The 17,751-nt window shown below is 43.0% G+C and overlaps 1 protein-coding gene across 1 annotated transcript in view; it reads left to right on the forward strand.

The window, feature by feature from the left end:
- The window catches only part of DNAAF8 (dynein axonemal assembly factor 8), a 100,813-nt gene that overhangs the window by 17,587 nt on the left and 65,475 nt on the right, over nucleotides 1-17,751 (forward strand). The window contains exons 11-12 of the mRNA XM_054080871.1: nucleotides 13,915-14,106; nucleotides 17,216-17,362. Coding sequence (XP_053936846.1) covers nucleotides 13,915-14,106; nucleotides 17,216-17,362 — 339 coding nt within the window. The remainder of the gene's footprint in view (nucleotides 1-13,914; nucleotides 14,107-17,215; nucleotides 17,363-17,751) is intronic.

Genomic DNA, 17,751 nt, shown 5'->3' on the forward strand with positions numbered 1-17,751 from the left:
GCTGTCTTCAGACTTGTTCTTCTCTGTCTGCTGGGATGTACCACCAACTTCCAGTTAGCTCCTATTAGGATGCAGGCACTTACTTGCCAGTCAAAAATATACTTCAGCCTTGTGAACTCATTCCTGTCAATGTACCAAGTGACTGCTGAATTGTGCTCTATCTTGGTCATTTCCCATATCTGCTGCACTGAAGCTAATAAAATGAAGCTAACGGATTGGTAATGGGGTTTCTCTCAAGTACGGCTCGTTATGTCTACACTGTAGGCTGCTGTAACTGAATCACAGTGTAAATATGCCCGTAATAGCTTTAATGATGTTACTGCCAACTAGTCGTGGTAACACGGGCATTGGCATGAGCTAACCAGCCCAGGGTTTACTCAGCTTCTGATACCTCTACAAACAGCTAACTGGTGCCTAAACTGACAGCCTGCTTGTGGGAAACCTGATGGAACTTACAAGGCACTGTTGATAGAAACAAAATCAGCACAACCCATAATAACTCTGTTCTGTGGGCAACTTTGCTCTTAGTTCTTCTTCGGAAATATTCATTATTGAAATTAAGAATGAAAAATGTATCAGCATCATCAATCAAACATAACAGTCATTTTTAGGATTACTTGGAATTCATCTTGACAGCAGTGTTTTTTCTTTGAATTAGATCAGGGTTTTCTTTTGTTTCTGTTTTTCTTTGCTGCACATAGGAAGGCAGAAAAACTTGAGTGTTTTGACATTTAAAGCTAAAGAAGCTTTAATTTGGCAGCTGTGTCTCTCAGTGAAAATATCTAATATCTATATATAAACACATATATTCAAAGAACAAGCCGCAGTGTTTGACAGAGTAGCACGCTTTCTGATTTGTTTTTCCAGTCCTTTGTCTTGGCAGTGATAGATGTTCAGATCTGGAACACTTGTCATGGTTTCCAGAATTCCTCTGACCATCTATAATGTACATAAATAATTGAATTGAATAATAATCAAAGACAAAGTCTAGAAACTCTGCAATTACTGCAGCTGAGGTGCTGGGAAAGAAACACAAAGGAAATGGGAAAAGCTGCATTAGGGTTACATTAGAGTTCTCGTTTATAGTTTAAAAGCAGTGATGTTCAGATTTAATGCTGCTGTTTCCTTTTCTTAAGTCTAGTTCAGTCAAGCTGTGCTCATAGCTCCACTCTGTGGGAAGCACTAAGAGAAATGAGAGTCAGGTTTGGGAAGAACACGCTCAAACCAGTGCAGGTAACTAAGAACCAGCTTTCAGAGGTGCTTCAGCATCTAAAGAAGGGGATGATGGCCAGTGGCATTTTCAAGACATTCAAGTACCAACTTCCCCTGGAAACCAGTGGGTTCATTCTAAGACTTCTGCCTGCCCGGTCTGTGGCTTCAGGTATCTGAACACTTCCGCAATCTGACCCACCTCTTATTTTCAAAAAGTTGTGGAAGAACCTGATGGTTTTAGTTGTTTTTTTTCTGCTCCCCTCCACCACCCAAACTTTCAGTGAAACTTAAGACTGGCATGAGTTGATCTCTTCTGAAAATGTGCCCCTTAACCACATTTTAACCTTTGGATCTAATTCAGAACTGTTTCAAGCAGCCACAATTCTGCTGATAGCCAGCAGAGCGGTGATGAGATCCATGTTGTACAGGCAGGCCAAATAAATAGTTTAAAGTAACATGCGTAGGTCTTTTTTCAGTATTTGAGCAAAGTGTTATTAAGAGAGAGACAGAGCAGGAATGCATTTAACTGTGTAAAACAGTTAAATGGTGGATATGAAATGAACTGGATCTGATCTGTCATTTCATTCACCTTGTGGATTAGGATAGAGTGACTTAGTACTAATGTTGATTTCCCTATTACATTTGTATTAGGTTGGACCCAGATAACAGTTGTTACTTTTGCCAGGCCCGTATCTGAGTTTCCTGTCAGAGAGCACAAGGAGGGCACTATCTAAAGGAGGACAAGGCAGGAGCTGTTGGTGACCGCAAGGCAGGCAGGGGCAGAGCCCCCACCAGCAGGGAGTGCGGTCCCACAGCACTCACATAGGAAAAACGGAGCGGGGCCAGTGAAGGTACCCAGCTGGCAAGTCTGTGGTGATGAGGTTGGTCCAAGATCACGGCCAGAAAGGCGGGTCGGGGGCAGGTTTGTGTTCTGTGGCAGGACACCGGGTCAGCTGCAGCCCAGCAGGTGGCCTGCAGTGATGAAGCAGGTCTGAGATCAAGCCACAAAGTGCAATCAGCTGCTGAGGACAGGGTCCAGACCAGGGAGGTACAGGGCCAGGCAGAGGTGTAGCTGCAGTGTAGCTCAGCCAAGGACCGAGGGCAAGCATCTCAGCTGAAATGCAGCTCCCTAGCAAGGGGGGAGGGCCGGCAGAGGCTTCACACACCTCTTCTCAGCAGTGTTGTCTGAAGTTACATGCCTGAGCTTGTGTTAGAACTGGCCTTGAACACAGGCAGTAGACCACTGCAGGCGGTGGTGCTCATGGCCCTGGTACTTTACATCCAGCTGTGGAATTAATTTCATAGACAGTAAATAGCATTTACCTTTTATTAAGCTGTATGATTGGGACAAAACAGATGTTTTCAACAGGCTTCAGCTTGATTCTCCCTTTACTTTTATTGCTGTATCATGATAAGGCAGAACAAGATAATGTGGTTTGAAAGCTATCAAGAACCACCTTGTTACCAGTACCTTATAAACACTGTTTTATCTTCCTTATACAGCCAAACTGTTTGGAAAATGAATATCTTGACTCATACTGAGGCATCTAATTTTTTCTTGGCTACACAATCCCTATGGCTAACCTTGTGTGAGTAATTATATTACCACGATCATGTTCTTATTGCAGCTTAGCCTTACAGCTGGCTTACAAACCAAAAACATTCACGCATACAACCGAGTCATTCTAGCTTAGCAAATCTATTATGCAGATACTTTCTTTCCTATCTTGTAAACATTGACTCTATAACCTTTCTGTCAAAACTGGTTGGGTTTTTATATAATATCCTGCTGACTCAGCCCACTGATGGCAGGTGGAATTCTCAACCAAGAAGTTTTCTGCTTACATTCCCACAAGGCTAAAATTAACAATATACTGTGGTCAGAATCTTCCTCGCCCCTTTACTTATTCTCACTTGGATCTGCTATCACTTCTATAGGAAAATCCCTGATGAAATTCCTGGGTCGTGCTTACCATCAAGAGCTGTGCTGACACGTTGTTCTGTTAATGTGACCGCTGCCCTGGGTTCGCACTGTGTGACTGAAGATAAAGACTGACTTCCAGAACTGTAGAAATATTTTATTTGAATGACTAATCCCAAATGTGTTTGGGTTTTTTTGTTTGGTTTGTTGGTTTTTTTTATGTAGTAGGTGCCTTGATCTGCGCAGTTGTCAGTGAAATGCTTTACCTGTCTTACCAAAATAGGCATCTGTCATTCCCATTACTATTATACAGGCTCTTGATCTTTTTAAGGCAGCAGTGTTGGCATCAACATTGATAAATCGCCTTTTTCTTACATCTTACAAAAAAAGAGTTGTTCAAGGACATTGAGTGTGGGTCCCAGGATCCCAACTGAGCAGTTTATCACCTGGACCATAATACTTTGGCATCTCACCAACTCCGTTGTAGAGCTGCTTACATGAATGCACTTACGTGATGTCCTAAGCAGTAGTTAAAAATTCTCCTTTTTTATTACTCTGTGAAAAATTCATAAAGGAAAAGAACAGCAAGAAACTGAAATTCACATGTCAGTAGGAAGAATGTAGAATCATAGAAACATAGAATCATTAAGGAAAAGCCCTCTCAGCTCAGCCAGTCCAACTCTTAGCTCAGCCCCACCGTGCCTGCTAAACCATGTCGTGAAGGCACACACTTTCTGAACCCCTCCAGAGATGGAGACTCTCCCACTGCCCTGGGCAGCCTCTGCCGGGGCTTCACCACTCTCAGTAAAGAGATGTTTTGCAATATACAATCTAAACCTCCCGAGCGCAACTTGAGGCTGTTTCCTCTCTTCCTATCCCTTGTTACTTGAGAGAAAAGCCCAGCACCCACCCCACCAGAACCTCCTTTCAGGTTTCACTTACAGGGGCCTGATCCAGCAGTTATGAAAAGAATCGGTTTGGTGCTAGTTCAGCACAGAAATGTAGTTTTTCTCCCACGAAGTGGTGCAATGTATGTATTTGGAGAAGTCAAGGAAAACTGTTCAGTCTTATTTCAGTTCTAATGACCCTGTGACACAGTAACTTGCTCTAAGAGTGTATTGCTCTAAAACTGATCTTGTCACCCTATGACCAAATGTTTTGATTTACACTGAACCAAAGCAACCTCTACATTTGCACTTGTGTGAACTTAACCCAACTCAGCGTTTAGCCCTTACTATAATTTTAATGTAGCTTAAAAAAAAGAATTAATTGTAAAAATTCCAAAGTATTTCCTACACTAAATCTTTTTCTGGCATCAGAGCTGAATTTGGCTTGTGCTTTATTCTTGGTCTTCTCCCTCTCTTGGACTGACTCTGCGGGGTTGTGGCCAGCAGTGATGTGCCAAACAGCCAGCAGATGGCCCCTGAATTCCTCCCTTTCTTTACAGTGAGATATTTAATGAGTTCCTGGAACAAGATTAAAATCTCTTGTACTTAATGAACCTGCTGCCTCAACTCAAGAAAGGCTTAAAAATAAACTAAGGCAATTAGACACGTAGTTAAATTTAGTGTGCAAAAACAGAAGGCCAAGATTCCTGTTTGTACCTCCAGTCCAGCACATGGGATTCAGAATAGCATGGAAGTTCCCAAGAAAATGTTTTTCTAGCACAGGCGACTGGTAGCTGGCACAGAGGCTGTGCTTCTGGCTCCTCTTCATCTTCCCACTTGGTACCGGTGAAGGAAAATGGGGGGATTGGCTGACACAGTGCCTTGTGCTTAGGTTGAATTTGGCAGGTTGATGGTCTCTGTGGCTGTGGTCAGCGAGCCAGGGGACCCAGGGCTGCCGCTGCCTGTGTCGTGGCCCAGGATGGCACCAATCTGTCCTAAGCATTTGCCTTAGGAGGCAAAGCAGAGAATCTGGGCCTTACACATCTCTTAGAAACTTCCTTCACACAGAGCCTCCTTCCTTGCTCTCCATGTGCTCCGAGTAAGAGATGTTATGCAAGGATGTGCTTTGGCACTCCCGGGGCACTGATTAAAGCAAGTCAGGAACTTTCAGGCTGATAACTCTGCTCATACGACTAGAGGAGTTATAAAATGACATGCAGTAATCCTGCTTTAATAACCTGGTGTCTGCTTCAGCAGGTTTTGCAGCCAAATCACTGCATAAATACTCAGCCCCAGGAAACTCACCTTCCGTACTGGATGCAATGGGACCACCAAAAAGCCGTAGAGAAACAACCTCCCATTTGAACTTCTGTGTGGAGACCCAGTCTGACGGTTTCACAGGGCTCCCACCTTTGTGCATTGTATTTCGCAGCTATGGAACAAATTGAACGGTCAGTCAGGTCTTTACAAAGAAACAACTGTTTTCAGTGCCATTTCTCTAAGTGGAGTTTGAAATGGCCCTAGGAAAATGTGAAATATTTAGTCCTTTTTACTCCTTGGCTTATCTTGGAAGTGATGAAAATGAGTTTAGGCTTATTCTTGAATATCCTTATGCACTATTTTGACAGGATGGGAATACTCATTGCTGTTGCTTAGGGGAAAGGTTAATATAAGTAAGAAGAATATAGTTTCCAGAATTATGTGAACTTGCTGCCAGTAGAGGTCCTAAATACTCCTCCATTCACAGTTGCAGGATGGCTCAGTTTGAACTTGAAGAGAATAATGTAAAATGTCCATGGGCTAAATTCTATTTCTCATTTAGAGGAGGGCAGGAGGACAGAAAACCATTTCTGTACCTTTTGTCTCCTCGAGTCTTGCTCTTTGATAGGTCCCCTGTGTGTTATCAGAAGGAATAGCTACCATAAGTCTGCAATGCGATGAACAAATGCCAGTCCCGTTTAATTATAGAGAGAAATACTTTCTGCCATGCATCTCTCTCTTGGAATCCGAATAGAATTCACAACTCCTGGCCTCCCCTCAGGGCTGCGATCAGTGATGCTATCTGTAGATGAAAGGAGGCTGAATCTGGCCCTCTGTTTTTTGAAGGGGCTGTACAGGCTTGCCTGACACAGCCACGCTACCGTTAAAAAGCTGTACAATTTAGACTATATTCCTAGTTTTTCTCATGCTGGCTCTGTTAGCATTGTCGTGGTTGGTCTGCAATTCTAAATCTTAACTCACTGGGTAATAAGCTTGGTCACAACTTGTAAACGCATTATTACACAAATAATAATTATGGCAGCATTATTCTCAGTGGCAGGGAATGGAATTCAAGGCTTTATCTGAGATTATGGAGTAGAAAGATCGTGCAGTTAGTTTTATTTTAAAAACACAGAGCCTGTGCTGAGCACCTGGACTTCCCACAAGCTTCAGTGAGCGTTGTAAGCCCTTAGCAGTTCTTAGAATCACAGTCCCCCCCGATTAACTGCCTTGGAGAATTGCCAGGTCTGAAGGGTTCTCTGAATAGATCACAGAGCCTGTATATCAAACTGGGCACAATCCATTCCTGAACTGGAAGCTGTTGGTTTGAAAAGCAAGCTGCTTGAGCTCTGGTAAAGCTTCGTGATAAAGCAGCTTGGGTAGTTTGCAGCCCTCATCTGTATTTTTCCTTTGGGCATTTCCATGGAGTTTCAGGGAAAATACATGAAAAGATAAATAGATTAAAGTCTAGAAACAATAAGACTTTACCCAGGTTGGTAAGTATATGGTGAATCTCCTGGACCATCAAAACCAGAGCCAATTCAGTAGTATTTAAAGCCAACCAGGAACATGTGCCAAATTCTGGCCTAGTTTTCAGACAGCTGAGGACCCCTTCACTGCTCTATTGCAGCATTTCAAAGTGACTGTGTATGATTTCCTTCCCTGCTGTGGCTCTGAAAATCTTGGCACACTTTATTTGTGAGGCAGTTTGCAATCATTTGAAGAACAATGCTGTGGGAGATACACATACTACTTATGGGGTTTTGGATGACATTATACTGTTTCAGGCATGTCAAGAAAGGGAACAGAGATTAATATTGAAAGCTGCTTGAGAATCTTACACTGTTCCTCTTCAGAATCTTTTACAGCCTTTTGGAAATTAACCCAGCTAGACAGGGACTGGGATAAGGAAATAGTATCCTCGCTTTGCAGTCTCACACAGAAATACTCCATTCCAGTGCCAGGATTGAGGCGCAAGCTCCCTATGCCCAGTCTTGTGCTCGCATGAAATGTGTAAGTAATTAAACTTCTTTTACTTATTTCAGCTGCTCCTTCTTAACCTGGAGTATCGACTCATGAGAGGAGGAACTTTTTGTTATATGTGCAAGGAGGCTGTGACTCCTTCTGAGCCTCTCTAAGTGTCACTGTAGGGTAAACACCAATCACAGAAAAGGCACTTCTCATTTGTAATTATTATGTCTCAGAAAGCAAACAAAATCAAATAGGAGTCGACGTTACTTTGAATTAAATTTTAGTGCAGTTTTCATAGTAGGTCTTTCTTCACCTGAGATGAGCCTTTGTCAGTAAATGTTTCCATTTCTAACAAATAAAGAGGAAATTGTTCCTACTTCTAACAAACACAGAAGCTGCTTGTTACCTGTTATTGGTGACAGTTATTTGAATGGTTTTCAGCTGCCCTCAGACTTGTTGCTAAATAGCCTCAATGTCACAATTTTTCTTGAATGTATTTGCATGCAAATACCCATTTCCATACATTTTTGGTTTGTTAGCGTACTTTACAACCATGTGGACGTTTTGTGTTCTAATGAACATAAGCATTATGTTGGAATTGGTCCTTAGCCATCTTAAAGCTAGTTCTATCAAATAAGTCATCGTTGGCTTCAACTGTACTTACCTGTCAGCGCTGACTGATAGATATTCTTGTTTCATTCACAGTATTGTGGTCTGGCGAACACAGACTGACTAGAAAGATACTGTCCAAAAAAGCACATAAGCTGGTTGTGTAGGACTCTGGTAGCAGTAATATTCCAGGCCCAGAACAGGACAAAGAAGGTGAGCGCGGTAAGACACTCTTGGGCATACAAGAGAGGCAGTGTGCGGGGGCAGTGCTGTGTGCTCACATCAGGAATACTGGCAGGATAAGCCAGCAGGCTAGGACAGGAAGCAAGAGGCACAAGATTCTTCATGTTCAGGAGAAAATCTTTGATGCTGTGGAGCTGTCTTTTTTCATTACTGATAGCAGAGTAAATTTATGTGGAATTTTGGGCCAAGAATACTCTCTGTCTGTGTGATCCTGAGTGACCACACAGTGCCCCTCTGCTACCATATGCTGCAGGCCAGACCCTTGCCTCTCATGGAGGATGCATATCTTTGGTAGCACAGATGAGCCTTAGCTCTAGTGAGTCAGTTGAGAATTCCCTTAATGCAAGCTAAAGCAGAAGCAGCATAGAAGAGTGTAATTCGCACTACGCTACACCGCATCACATCACTTTGTTTTCTTTGTGTTGGAAGGGACTATTGATAAGAGGAAATGGGATTTTTGTAGCGCACTGACTGTCCAGAGCCAGGAATGTGACTGACCCTTGCTACCATTAACCATCCACCAGTGTTGTGGTGGCCATAATGCTACCTTAAATTGCCCTTGGGGTTAACCATGTGCAGCTGGCAGCATCATGCAAAGGTATACAAAGTGCGTTTTGCTCTCGTTGGTCCCTGTGCTGAGCAGAGCTCAGTCTCTCTCTGTGCGTCACGTCTGAACTGCACTCCTATATTCAGTAATTTCTAGTGAGGAGCTGACATCTCTCTTTGACACTTGCCCTCTTTATGCTCCAGCAGAGATGCTGTCTAGCTTTAGCACACTCATGCAGCCAGAGACGGGAAATTGGATTCTTCTGTATCAGGAGAGGTTATATTCTTCATGCCCAAGACTAAGAATAACTGTCCAGAACAAGGAGATAACTTTCAGCAAAGACATTTTCTTTATTATTCTTATTTTTTTTTTTTTTGACTGAAACTCAGATGATATGTAGTTCCCTGATGGAATTGTAGGGTTCAGAGTAAATAGTGCTTCCATTTACACAGCTCTTGGAATTCCTGCAGTCATCCTTTGGCAGAGTTATCTGCTTCGGAGGATTGTAACTCCTCCATTTGAGAAATCTGAAGCTCGGTTCAGGTCAGAAAATTTCAACGACATCTTGCCACAATTGTATTTTTCAGATCCATAACCTCAGTGTGTTTGATGCTTGGAGAGCCATTATAGAATCACAGAATGGTTTTGGTTGGAAAAGACCTTCATGATCGTTAAGTCCAACCATCAATCCAGCCCTGTTAAGTCCACCATTAGACCATATCCCCAAGTATAACATCTGCTCATCTTTTAAACACCTCCAGGGATGGTGACTCAACCACCTCGATGGGCAGCCCATTCTAATGCTTGGCAACCCTTTCGGTAAAGGAATTCCCCCTAATGTCCAACCTTACCCTCCCCTGGTGGTAAGGTAAGTCCTGTCACTGGCTACCAGGGAGAGGAGACCAACCCCCACCTTGCTACAACCTCCTTTTAGGAAGTTGTAGAGAGTGTTGAGGTCTCCCCTCAGTCTCCTTTTCTCCAGACTAAGCAACTCCAGTTCCCTCAGCTGTTCTCATAAGTCTTATGCTCCAAACTTTTCACCATTGGTGCTGGAGCGAGTGGATCTGATACAAAAATGCATTAACATAAAGACCATTTGGACCATTAACATCGATCCAATCGTGCTCTGTTTTTTGTTACCAAGTATTACCTTCCTAATTACAGCATGTTCTGCCAGTTGCATACAGGAAATGCGGATTCCTTCCTCATTCTTCTCTATTGCTCTCACTTTGAATGATAAAGCAGTGCTTTGAATGGTTTCAGGGTTTATTCCACAATTTAATGTGGAATTTCAAATAATCTACCAGATGGCATAGTCATCATTTTTCCTTCCCCACAGAATGAAAATGAAGAATCACTTGACATTTCCAATATGTCTTCATCTAATGCAGGAATTTTTAGAAGTCATGAAAGACCGTTATCAGCTTTGCCTTAGATGGACAGAACTGTTCAGTGTGTCCTAACCATCTCCTCTCCTACGTTAACCACATGGCTGCGTGGAAAATAGGTGTATAACCACATAATCAACATGCTCGCATTTTGCACCGTGAGTTCTGTCTATAATGAAGCCTGAACATGCAATGCTAGAGCTATTTCAGCGCCAGAGTATGGAGTTTTCATTAGAGCAATTAGCTGGAGCTGCTAAAGTACCTAGAAATCAGCTCACATTTACAAACGTGCGGCAGATGCATCATTTAGCAAAAGATTTCTGCAGTCAGTAATTTGCCATTCATCAGGGATTGCCTCTTAAATCTGTGATCCAAGCTAGGGTGCAGATGACATCGGAGGATAAATTTAGACGTGGCTGAAAACAATTATTTTGATTAAGCCTTCAGCCAATGAGAGTCGGATTGTTCCTTTTCCTTCCCTTCTCCCTCACTCACCCCTCCAGGAAGGAAGGAGGGGACTGGGTGAGCGTTGCTTATCTTCACTCTGCATGCAGTTGCGATTTAGCTCTCGCTGTTCTGGAGCCTGCTTGATGCAGTAGAGAGTGGGTTTTTTTTGATTGAATATGATATTTTGCCTTAGTGTTAGTATTGGAAAAGGTGTGAGAAAGGGAAATACTGATGTTTTGTTTACCTGCAAAAATGCAGCTGTGTCTCTAAAAAAAAGAATTGACATCTCCTGATCTGTCTTTCCACTGGGAGAATCCCTCAGGTGGGTGAGCTGACCCTGCTGCTTTCTTCGCTCTGTGTGGTGACACAAACTTTCCCAAGCGTGTGACGTAGTGTGGCTCCCAAACAGCAGCAGGTGGGAACTGTTCCTACCTGCTGTCAGCTTGGGACCAAGCAGTGTAGTTGTCACCTGTCCCTCTTGGCCCCTGAGCTGCTGCTTGCTCACTCCAGCCTCTAACGGCATTGATAATGATTCCTGGTTTTAGGGCAACAGAGCTGTTTGTCCAATCCAGTATGCGGGTGTAGTAAAAGCAATGCCAACTGGTCTTTTAAATAAACACCAACAAAGGCATCGTTTAACCAATTAGAGCTCTTTTACTAGAAACAAAATGACGTTAATCTTGGCTGACAAACTTATATCCACTCAGCTTTGGCTTACTGGGATTGTAAACAGCTCTGCTTTTAAAAAAAACAGAACATGGAGGTAAAATGCCAGTTTTAAATGATTGTCTGTACGGATGCCTTCATATTACAGGGGTTTTATGAGTAGTAGTTTCCTGTGGGGCTGTTCTCTATGTGTGTCAATTCAACGCCACTGTAACCGAAGGCTAGGATAAAGGCATATCCTTCAGTTGTTTTGCAAATTCTTTTTTCTCGTTTCTTTTTTTTGGTGTGGATTAGGGGGCAGGTTATTCTTTGGCTGCTCAGTTTGGTCACTGCTTCTGCTTGTGCTGTCATTATGTTGTGTGAGAGGAGAAGGATGGAAGAACTGAGTGTGGAGGGGTGGCTGGGAAATTGAACTGAAGGGCTGGAAGTTGTGATGTTGTAAATTATAATTGCAAAAATAAAATAGCAACCCCTTTTGGAAATAGGAAATTTCATCTTATTTACTCTATGGTAATTGTTGGCGCTTGGCTACAATCAGCTGTAAGCCTGTCTGTGAGTGACAGCACAATTCTAGCCACAGCAACCCAAAATAGCCCAGCATTTCAGTCTCTTTGTAATGTAATACCATCACAAATAAAAGCCACTGGAACATGTAGGCAAATTGAACCCTTTTCATCGGTAGACAAGGGTAAATTGGGCAATGCTGTGGGAAGGCGTGCTCAGAAAGCCAGAAAGACCTGAATATATCTTATTTCCACAATTCTTGCCTAGAATTAAATAGGATTAGCTCCTTTTTTTGTTTATTAGCCTTAATATTTCTGAAATTAGTTGACTTCTACACCTAGGTTCTTGTTGGAGTAAGGAGGCTGCCAGGGAGAGGAAAGGGAAGGACCAATACTGATAAATACTCCACTCTTTCCCAGAAAGAACTTTTAATAGGTAAAATTCCTAGCTGATCCTCCTTCCCCGCTGCTGAGCCAAGCACATTTGAAATAGTTGGAAATCTCCTGCTGAAGCGTTGGTAGATACTGGTTTATCTTCAGCTTGTGAGTCGCCTCCTGTCATTGATCTCCACTTGAGACAGGAAGAAAGAATCATTTCTCCAGTATAGGATATAGAAGAAGGTCATCTTTTCCTGAAAGCCTGCAAGTGCCTTTTAAGGTCTCGTCCTCAAAGAATTATAATGATAGGGTCAAAGCCTGGATCAATTCTTCTCGCTCCCAGGACTACAGTATCATTTGTAATGCAGCTCTGCAGCACCAGTAACTGTTGAGTGACTATTTTCCTTTATTACTAATAGTGTTTTTTATTTGGTACTGGTAGGCAGTGCGGCGTCTGCAGCAGATATTTTGCCACCAAAACAGTGGATGATGCAATAGATCTTCTTGGGGGTTTTATTAGCATATGCTTTAGAAAAGCATTTTAAGGAATTGTCTGTTTTGAGGACAGACACAAAAGTCAAGCTATATTAACTTGTCAAGTGGATTAGGCATTGAACGCCTTTGTGGACACTTTAAATCAGAATTTAAGTGGCTTTAATTGGATTTAGCTTTCTTTGCTTCCAAGGTAAATTCAGGTAAATCAAATTAAGGTTAATTCAGTGTAAAGGAAGGGGCAGAAATTCTGTTTAAGGGCTACCTGGAGCAACTGAAAATGTAACTGCTTAGCTGCTCCTCAACACCCTTCTTCTCCTGTTGCATTCTGAAGGTGTTCCACAGCTCAGCTCACAGAAGAGGTGGTCGCTAGTCTCATACTGTAGTAGGAAATGTTAGATTAATGCTGCTCTTAATTAGCAGTTTAGTTTGGCTGATTGCATTGACATGCACAGAAAATGCAGTCGTGTTGCACTTTGCTGACTCTGCAGTGGGGAGCAGAGCCCTCAGCTGATGCTTGGAAAAGTTAACCCCATAAACTACTCCAGCTCTTTGGAAAATGAATGCGTCCATGCCCATGGAAAATATACACTCAGAATGCCTTGGGGGTGGTCCCAAAGGTCCTTGTTAAAGGATCGTTATGCCGAGGAGCAATATTCTCATGTATACTGGAGAACCTCTGGGATTTTAGGGAGTAGCTTCCCGATTTACAAAAGAAATGTCAGGAGCAGCAAATTGACTGTGGATAAGAATAGCAGGCCAGCTGAGAATTGCAGCTGTGGCTGCTGCGTCTTTGGGAAAACAGGAGAGATGCCATGAACTATAGCCCCCCCATCCAAGCTTGGGCTGTCTCTTAAAGAACGAGTCCATTAGTGGAGAGGGAATTTGCATCCTGACTAATCAAGCTTCTATACTAATGTGAAGAAGGGAGGTGAGGTTACTTAAATGTAACATAATCTATGACTGATGTGTGTTACGTGAAGCGGAAAATAATGGATGTTTTGACACTTCAGAATTGTTTTGACACTTCAGAATTGTTTTGAAGACATTTCACTGATTTTAAAAAAAAATATCAATAACAGTAAGTATTAGAGAACACTGAATAGATTCGATCATTCTTTCCAAGTGTGACTATGTACTTCTCTGTTCACCACGCACTGTCTGACTGAATGGAGACCCAGGTGACAGCTCTCAAAGGACAGCTGAAGTGCTCCAGAAGATGTCACGGATTTGATGACTTGGCTTTTATGGCATATGCTTCCTTTTTGATAAACGCTTGCTAGATATTAATTGCGCCCCCTGTGATGGCAATGAATGTAATTAATTCACAAAGATGAATACAGTTCCAGTAATCTACATGACTTCCATTTTCATCCTTTTTCCTTTATAGGAAGCCTCTTATTTGCCAGGCATTGACCCACTGCCTCGACTACAGAGTGTGAAGAATGAGGTGCTGCTTATGACCATCAGGCTGTCGAGTTGTGGCCAAGTAGCTATGGACCAGCACGGTGGGCAGGTGCCTGACATGGTGCTGAGAGCAGCCAACATCTACCAGGCCCTTGTGACGTGGCTTCTGTCTCTGGTGAGTACATGCACTGACAGGGCACAAAAGTTTCTGCCTGATTAAGACTGTTTTGCCCTCCTGTGAATATGTAAGCATTCTTGAAATCTTCTTCCAGCAGGTGAAGAAAGGGGAAATTATGTTCTAACTCACCTTTAAAGTCAGTGAATAAAAGTCTTGCTGAGGGCAGTGGAAGCTGGATTGTGCACAGGTTACAAAGAGCATGGCACAGAATGTAGATGGTTGAGCCAGACTTGCAGCAGTCAGGTGACTGCTGGGAGTAGAGGGCTGTACTTAGATGTTTTGTCCTTGGCAAAAGAAGCAAATGGACATGGGTATGTATTTCTTACCACATCTAATTAAGAAGAGATCCTTTCTGATCACAGAATAGTTTCAGTTGGAAGAGGCCTTCAAGATGATCAAGTCCAACCATCAGCCAGCCCCAGTGCACCGTGTCTCCAAGTATGACATCTGCTTGTCTTTTAAACGCCTCCAGGGATGGTGACTCATCCACCTCCCTGGGCAGCCCATTCCAGTGCTTGACAACCCTTTCAGTAAAAGAATTCCCCCTAATATCCAACCTAACCCTCCCCTGGTGCATTTTGAGGCTATTTCTCCTTCTCCAGTCACTGGTTACCAGGGAGAAAAGACTAACCCCTGCTTTGCTACAGCTTCCTTTCAGGCAGTTGTAGACAGTGATGAGGTCTCCCCTCAGCCTCCTCTTCTCCAGGCTAAACAGCCCTAGGTCTCTCAGCCGCTCCCACAACCCCTGTTCTCCAGCCTCTCCCCCAGCTCCGTTCCTTTCTCTGGATGTGCTCCAGCCCCTCAAGGTCTTTCTTGGAGTGAGAGGCCCAAAACCGAACCAGGATTTGAGGTGTGGCCTCACCAGCACCGAGTACAGGGGAAAAGAGTGCTGTAAACAACTGGTGGTCTGTTGCATCTTAATTATCCTTTGGATCCCATAGTTTTATCGTCTGAAGAAAATGCCTTTCCCCAACTCTTCCTGTCATCCCACATACCCTTTTCCTCTAGGGCAAATGGGCAACGTGTATTTTTGACTTCCTACCCAGCATGTTGGCCTCATTCTTTTCCCTGGTGATAGGCATTGACATACCAATCTGTGCACTCAAGATAGATCTCACCCTGAGTGGATAGCCTGCACAAGGCTTTTAAATAACTTAAACTCCACTTAAACAGTATTAATTGTTAATGATGTTCACACCTCCATTAAAATGTTGCTAACATTCTTTAATGTTAGTTCCATGCTAAAGAAAATTGTCACTTGCACAGCCTCAGAGTGTGAGTCTTCCACTCAGCAACTAGTTACCCCCTGGCGTGCTGCAGGGTGAGCTTTCTTTTGCTGTGTTATTCCCATTTAAAAACCTGAGCTCTGCCTTGTAGCAGCTCTCCTCAAGCCCAAGAGGGCATCTTGGCTTCCAGGGCTCACTGTGGCTCTGCTGAGACCATAGAGTCAAATGTTGTGATGGACTCTGTGCCCAAGAGAAACTAGGGTAAAACCCAGCAGTTTCTTTCACAGGTTCTCAAAAGTCTGTTGGGTAGCAATGAAAAACTCTGCCTTTATTTAATTAAAGAAAATGCAGAAGTTGAGGCATTTTTTGACCAAATTCTTAAAATCTGTGTAATCCCACTGATTTCCTGGCTTGTGTAAATCAGTATATCTTCTACTGATTTCATTGGAGATACAGTGATTTTTTTTCTCCTAGTTGAGAACACGGTCCTCCAGATGCAAGGATTCTCCCGTGGCAGGGCTGCTGCAGCATTTCCCATGTGAAACCAGTGTTTAAAGCAGCCAGGGAATTGGCAGAGCTATTTTGAGTGTTACAGCTGACCTGTGCAACAGTTGGAAGATCTGCTCAGGCCTTGTGTTGAGAAAATATTTCTAAAGGCGTTTATCTCACTGTAAATAGTTTTGGCTTATATATGCAGGAAAGAGCAGAGCTGTTAATCCATCTAGAGATTGTGGTGATGGTATAAACCATGAGAACAAGACTCTGTTGATCCTGTATTCACCAGAATCCTGTATGTAATCATAGTCCTGTGACTCAAACTTGCCAGTCTTTTCCTCTAGTGTGTGATCTGGTTCCAGCGCCTCTGCCTCACACGGCTGCTACTCCTTTCTCTTGACTTTTCTGGTTGCCTGCATCTCACTTTCCCACAGCCCTTTGCCCTCATCCACCAGCTACCCAGATTTCAGGATGCTTTGCAGCACTACGGTGCCTTCCCACTCTGTTTCAGGCATCTTTCCTGTCTCTTTTCTACCTTGTAATAATGTTTCTCATGTATTCTGTACGCTAAAACGCATCATGTTGTAGCATACTTTGAGTAGCCTTATGGACCAATGAGTGGTTTATCCTACTGGAACTCTATCTCAGAACTCGATGGATATCACGATAGAAGATGTCCAGTATTCATCTTGGGGTTGCCAGGAGTCTCTTTTTACCCTTCTTTCTTTGGATCAGTATGTATATTGAAAATTGGAATGTTTGTCTCCTACATCTGTGTGCACTAAAAGATCCATCAAAAAGAAATAGTCTCAGTCTAACGAAAAGGTGGATTCCCTGGACCAGGGATTGATGGGGGTTTGGCTGTTAGCGATTACTAATTGAGAAGACAAAGGCTCATTGAAGAAACCTGCACCAGCTCCTCAGAATGACATCATCACTTAGCATTGATTTTTTCTTTTTTTTTTTTGAACTGAGAATACGTTGATCTCATTATCATTAATAAAGGCAGCATGCGGTGCTGCCCTGACAAGAACATGTAGTGCAGCATTGACAGGGCCTCTGTTCTTGTTTCTTCCTAGCCTAGGGAACTAATGCAAGTTTGTGGTTTCACATAGTGAAAATGGTTGAAGTCAGAGCTTGCAAGTCCTCATTGAGAAAATAAATCCCGTGACTTATCAAAACGTACATGTTATTCCTTTTTAATTTGGTTTTTATTGATTTTCTACTGACTAAAGCACAGCTAATCCACTAATCAAGGGAGACTGCTCCCTGGATTATTGTACATTATGGGGCTCTACTCAAAAGCAACAGAGCAAGATAAAGGGTTATTTTCAGTCTCTAAATACAGCATCTAAAAATGAAATCTTATTCAAATGGTTTTACAGGTCCCTGATGTGAAAACGGAAGGTGGACCCAAAGCTCTGTTTCAGGTGGTAGGGCTACAGCAGGCCTGGCGAGACGATGGTCTGGCCATATACGCTTGTCTTGTGCCAGCAGATGAGTCTTCAGCCCAGACCATCACCGAGATGAAGGTGAGTATAACAGCATTTACACTTGCTGGTTGTGCTCAACTGCCACAAGCAGTTGCCACTGGCTTTGACTGAGGACCAGGCTGGGATTTGCCAATTCAAGATCAAATTTCAGTGAACCGGGATAAAGCAGCATAAGTGCTGCTCTAAATCAGAACGGGGGAACAGCCCGGTACTGTGTGAACTGAAAGATTGCTCACAGCTAATTGCCAACTCGAGCTGTCCTCGATTACACTGAATTTAGATGATGTGCAGATGAGAAATCAGCTCTCTGTGGTGCAGCCTTTTGTATCTGCTGTTAATATGGTTTTGGTGGCTGCAAACCCACGGTGCAGAAATTTGACTGCATTCAGAGAAGTATTTCTGGCATGTATTATGGTTTTTGCTCTTAT

Source organism: Cuculus canorus, chromosome 15, assembly GCF_017976375.1.
Source record: "Cuculus canorus isolate bCucCan1 chromosome 15, bCucCan1.pri, whole genome shotgun sequence".
NCBI classification, from domain to species: Eukaryota; Metazoa; Chordata; class Aves; order Cuculiformes; family Cuculidae; genus Cuculus; species Cuculus canorus.